This window comes from Eretmochelys imbricata, chromosome 5 (assembly GCF_965152235.1).
Source record: "Eretmochelys imbricata isolate rEreImb1 chromosome 5, rEreImb1.hap1, whole genome shotgun sequence".
Classification (NCBI taxonomy): domain Eukaryota; kingdom Metazoa; phylum Chordata; order Testudines; family Cheloniidae; genus Eretmochelys; species Eretmochelys imbricata.
The window spans coordinates 92,931,316-92,937,564 of record NC_135576.1 but is presented as its reverse complement, the minus strand read 5'-3'; the positions used below and the strand labels follow the sequence as shown (position 1 = coordinate 92,937,564).

The 6,249-nt window shown below is 37.6% G+C and overlaps 1 protein-coding gene across 5 annotated transcripts in view; it reads right to left on the bottom strand.

The window, feature by feature from the left end:
- Nucleotides 1–323: 323 nt before the first annotated feature.
- The window catches only part of TLE1 (TLE family member 1, transcriptional corepressor), a 96,534-nt gene continuing 90,608 nt past the window's right edge, over nt 324–6,249 (bottom strand). For all 5 annotated transcript variants that reach the window (XM_077817537.1, XM_077817539.1, XM_077817540.1 and 2 more), the window contains one exon: nt 324–5,033. In XM_077817537.1, coding sequence (XP_077673663.1) covers nt 4,926–5,033 — 108 coding nt within the window. In that variant the 3' untranslated portion in view covers nt 324–4,925. The remainder of the gene's footprint in view (nt 5,034–6,249) is intronic.

Below are 6,249 nucleotides of genomic sequence, written 5' to 3'. Positions count from 1 at the left end.
TAAACTGTAGAGTTGATAAGGAGGTCACTGAGATAACAAACACAGAACCCCACAATGTCAATTTTACAGTCACTTTCGCAGAGCAGAATTGCACTTTTAACTCCAACCCAAGGAAATATAAATCCAGCTTTGTGAAGTACTACAGTCACACACACATTGTCTCAAGGAAAGAATCTCTCACAATACTGGGTCCTCTGAACACAAACTGCTTCTCATTCAGTTTTCTCATATCCTTTGTGTGTTTTCATTATTTGTTCTGTTCATAATTTATAGAGTGGGCTTTTTAAAAGTATTTTTATTTTACATTATTATACATTTGCAGAACCAAATTTGCCAACACAATAAATACAAACAAAAATGAAAGCAAAACACAGAACAAAACGTTGTATTAAATATTTTTCTAGTTCTATTACTGGACTAGATCTTGAAGATATTTAGACATTTGAATAACTTTAATCATGTGAGTAGTCTCATGGAGTTCAGTAGGATCACTGGGTAAAATTTGCAAAAGCATCTAAGTGACTTGGGTGCTTTTGAAAATTGTACCCACTTACACAAATGATGTTGCTAATATAGTGAAGTGATTTCAATGATGGCCCATATTTTGTATATAAATGTGTATGTTAGATTGCATGATAGAGAATCAGTTTTGACATTTACACTATGGCAAAATGTAATTTTACCATTTTAAATGTCTATGCACTTAATATTCCATTTGCTACACATACTTCTTGAAAATAAGAGCTCTAGAAATATTAAAGCCTCTTAAAAGAATCCATCACAAGTATTCAGACATATTCAGGGTCTTTTATTGAGGGCTGGAGGCTTTTGGGTTGATGGGGGGGAAGTTCTTTGCTTTGAATGATATAAATAGGATTTTATATAAATAGGATACATTACTGGGAAATGTCTCATAATGTCATGCTGTAATTCATAATATAAACAGACAAAATAGATGTGTGAACTAGTACAATGTCTTTGATATTTCCACAAATCTTGTCTCCATCAGTCTTTGTTTGCATTGACAACCAATATATAATCTATAAGGCTTCCCTGCTTCTGTCTGACATTAAAGTGCTCTTGTGTGTTGTTTAGGCAATACAAAGTACTGAAGGCCACACAGCAAGTCAAGGTAGGTATTTCCAGAAAGGGGCTAAAAAGGAGACTCCTTTATAACTGAAGGGCAAGAAGAAAAATAGAGAGACGAGGTGAGTGAGATAGTATCTATCTGTTGGTGAAAGACAAAAGTTTTTGAGCTCCACAGAGCTCTTCTTCAGATTTGGAAAAGGTAATCAGTGTCACAGCTAAATACAAGAAGGAACAGATTGCTAAGCATAAGGCGTTAACACATGTTGGAAGAAACCTAGCTGTGACACTCCAATTACTTTTTCAGACCCAAAGAAGAGCTCTGTGGAGCTCAAAGGCTTTTCTCTTTCACCAACAGAAGTTTGTCCAATAAAATATATTATGTCACCCACCTTGGTCCCAGGATATGAAAGACAATATAAGAACATAAGACTGGCCATACTGGGTTGACCAAAGGTCCATCTAGCCCCGTATCCTGTCTTCTGACAGTGGCCAATGCCAGGTGCCCCAAAGGGAATGAGCAGAACAGGTAATCATCAAGTAATCCATCCCCTGTCGCCCGTTCCCAGCATCTGGCAAACAGAGGCTAGGGAAACCATCCTTGCCCAACATAGCAACAACAACACTGCAAAGAAGACGATAAATATTTTAAACAACTTTGCAGTTACTCCTAGAATATCCCGAATGCTCATGTCTCTGGGTGCGTCTTTCAGTGCCATTTCTGCTACTGCAGCAGCACACAACACAGGAAGAATTTTGGCCTGTTTCTCTCCCCAATGCACATCCCTACTCCACCCATTATTTTACAAAAAGTTACAGGTTCTACAGCTGCTGGCTCTTGTTGAGAAGTTTGCAGAAGTGTTCCAAGATTTTACTGAGTGAGGGAGCATCTCTTTATGAAAAAAAAAAAAAATGGAAACATTTAGGAAGTTGATGTGTCCTTTGCCGTGTTTCATGGGAAAAGCTTGACAGCTTGATAGTCATGTTGAAATACAGTTGCAAAACTTACAAAAATGCCCAGAAAAATGAAATGACTGAGACCAAAGAGCAACAATATGGATTCAATATTAAGGTCCTGATCTGTCAACTTACATGTGAGAGGACTGTTGCACCCACAATCAACCCCAGTGGATTCAGTGGGGATGGTTGTAGACACAGCAGTCTCCCCAAAGGCACCAAAAAATTCCTGGATCAGAACCTGAAATAAATGTGATAAGGGATCTAGTTGTTCTCCTCAAGAAACTGGATTTAAAAGTTCCCCAAATCTTTTATGTAACGTAAGCTTATCTTCAAAAATAACATTCCAACTCTGTGGGTGCAGAGCCTAACCACACAAATCAGGGGTTGTTAGTGAATTGCCATTGGATTAAACATTATACATAAAAGGTGGCGGGGGACATTTTAGGTGTAATTATGTTTTCCTATCCCTCTTGGTTTTTTTAATGCAAACTGGCATTTGCAAAGATTACAAGGAGCATCCCAGACTATCAAAAGCAAAGCATTCCAGTGCCATTTCCTTGAAAATACGCATGAAATAAAAAATATAAAAGGAAACTTTAATAAAGTTAACATATTAAAATCTTTAGCCCTATTTTTCCATCTAGCATTAGTCTCCTTTGGGATCTACAATTACTGGTTAGCAAAGTGCGATACAGACAGTAGGCTCCCAATAACTAAAATTTTTGAATAGTAGGGACATTTTTAAAAGAGTAACTTGGAGTAAGCTTGTACATTTTTTTTTTAAACTCTTCTTTTTAAAAATGGTTTAACATTTTAAAAAAAATCGATTGTGCAGTTATATCAACCATGCTTCTGGATGGTGAAAACCAGAGTGTTTCAGCCTCACACCTAACAATGTACCAAAAGAGAATGAAAATTTTTAACCACATCTGGTCGGTCTATCATTGTCATACAGATGCACAGCACTAGGCACATGTATGGATTTGTATAGATAAAGCATCAATTTTAAACGGCAACAAAACTAGACTATCAAGAATGGTTAACATTTTACATTCGAAATGCAAAGTTCTATATTACGGCTATTACAATTCCATAGTGCTATGAAATGGTTTCAGTAGAATGGTCACATAAATTGAAAAGAAAACTAATGTCTCGGCAGGCATTGGAAACCAGAGAGGAAATTTTCTCCCACACGGGACACACTGCAGCCAGCTAATGAATCTCTCAACCACAGCCTTGTCTTCTTGGTAACTTGTCTTTTTTTGTAAGAGCAGAGATGTGGGCCACTTATGAAACATCAGGAAGAAAATCCGTTCTTTGCCAATAAACCTTAGTTTGCCATTTATATAACCTGAAGCATCAGTTCAAAGACTTCCCTCCTGTTCCTCTGTACTCTCCATATATAACATGCTGTTATTCAGCTTATTATCTATGACCAAGGTACATATGTGACTCTCCTTAGCATAGTAGCTGAGTTTATCATGCAAACATTAGTCCTAATTAATAGGATTTTGTCTATCATAACCAAACAGATGCAGTTTTCCAAAATATACACAATTTAAGTGCATCAGCAGTAGTCCTCACAAACTCTCTTCCCAGCTCTATCTTTAAAGCACATGATGCCAAGTCAGATAATTTGGGGGCTTCTAGCTTTGGTAATTGGCATCAAAGCAGAGTTCTTCAAAACTACAATAACAGTGGCACAGTCAATGGCAGGGATACGATCCAATTTAACTCAGGGAGCCCTCACTAATATTTCACACAGCCTTAGACATACAGAATGACCATAAGTTGCCAGGCCACATCACTTCCTCAAAGAGAAACTAGAATCTGAAGTGGTATAATTTGTCCAATAATGTTTATTCACTTTAATCTCCATTTAATACACGAGAGATTTGATGTATTAATTTAAAATGTAGTTCTGAGTGAACTTGATTAATTAGGTGTGTGAGAAAAGTCACCTCTTACTGTATGTGTTTTGGAGAGAGCTCAATGGGTTATAATTAGGCACACATATGTATATTACATCTGCCAAATCAAATACATACTGGACATCTGAGAAAAATTAGAGTTAAATGCACATCTTTATGAATTGTTCTTCAATTTTTATATTGGCACTAATTGATCAGTTACAAAAAAAAATTATTTTCAGTTTTCTGTAGCATAAAACAGTTCCTACTGAATTTTATAAACGGATCTGTGAAACTACTATTTTCAGGTATGATAATGAACTTGATGGTTAGTAAATAAAGCATAGGACATAGTTTTTGCATTTTCCTATAAAAGGTATTTATATCGCCAAAAAGTTTTTAAATAGATCACTTAATAAGTGAGAGCAAAAAAGACTGTTGGTACTAAAGCCTTTACTGTAATAAACCAAATATATTTACAATTTATACAAATGTTTGACCTTCAACAAAAATACAAAAACATATCACAAGATGCAAAACCTGAAAACAAGTTCATCTGAGACACCACCGCTCTACACAGGACAGAATGCAAGTTGAACCGCAAGGAAAAGAAAAGTAATCCCACATATTCAGGCAATGAGAAAGATCTGCATGAGGTCACAAAGAAAGAAAGAAAGAAAGAAAAATAAAAGGCTTCAACATTCATCAGCAGACTCAGTTTTTTTTAAATCCCCCAAACCTAGGTTACATCTGTCCATCTTGCCTCTGTGTTTCATTTGGTCCAGGTAGCTGATACCTAGTTGCTGGATGTTGCCTTTTATTTTATTTTGTATACTTGGAGTTGTTTCATGTCAAGGTCTGAAAATGGATATTTTGTTCCTTTTTTAAAAAGGCAAAACCTCTCTACTTCTACAAATTAAGAACATTTGGCCCAGTTCAACTCTATAAGTTATGTCCCCATCACATTTTTCAGTAGATGACTTCATAGACTGTAGCTTTCTTGTCTCCAGAGCCAGTGACTATGTATTTATCATCCACAGAGATGTCACAACTAAGCACAGATGAGGACTCTTTGGACTAGATGGGGAAAAAAACAACATAAAAATTTGTTACTAATTTGTTCAGTAACTACTGTTCTTTGAGGCGTATTGCATATGTCCATCCACTTCAGGTCTGTGTGTGCCCAGTGAACCAGAGGTTTTTCCTTTAGCAGTACCCTTCGGGGAGGTGAATGCACCATCAGCCACCTCATGCTGCTGCATGATGGTATAAAGAACAGAGCCACCCCAGACCCTCATTTCCTTCTAACCAGACAGACTCCAATATAGAGGGGATGGAGGGTGCATCACGGAATGGACATGAGCAACACGTCTCAAAGAACAACAGTTACCGAACAAGTTAGTAACCATTTTTAATTCTTCAAGCAATTGCACATGTCCATTCCACTTCAGGTGACGCACAAGAAGTACAATCCAAAGGTGGGTTTTGGAGTCTACCTGAACAAGGACTGAAGAACTACTTGTCCAAAAGTGGCATCATCTTTGGAATGCTGAGATATAGTCTCATGAATAGTAAGATACACTGATGACCAAGTTGCTCTACAAATGTCTATTATAGGTACATGAGCCAAAAAAGCTGCTGAAGCTGCCAGAGATCTTGTAGAGCGTGCTACCGTCCTGTTTGGAGGGGGTACATAGGCAACACCATAGCACAGATGTATGCAAGATGAAATCCTCTGAGTTGAGACTGGAAGTCCTTTTATTTTTACTGTAACTGACACAAACAGCTGGGACAATGATCTACAAAACCTAATTCTGTTCAAATTCTCTTCTAACATCCAAGGTATGGAACTTCTCCTCATCCTTATGAGGACGGGGCTTAGGAAAGAAAGTCAGTAAGTATATGGCCTGACTGAGGTGGAATTCCAATACTTTAGTCAGGAATTTCAGATGTGGGCACAAGTATACCTTGTCCTCATAAAAAAACTGAGTGAGGAGGGTCAGCTACCAAAACTCATAACTCCACCATCCTTCTCATGGAGGTAATAGCTACTAAAACCACTGCTTTCATAGAGAGATGTGGTAAAGAGCAGGTAGCCATTGGTCCAAAGGGAAGACCCATCAACCTTGTTATCACTAGATTTCGGTCTTAGGGAGGAATGGGATCCATGACATGGGGATATAGCCTGTCCAGACCTTTTAAGAATCTGACTGTTATAGGATTAGAAAACTCTTGAGTGGCCTGCAATTGGTGGGTGGAGAATGGAAGCAGCTGTCAGATGAACTCTGATGTA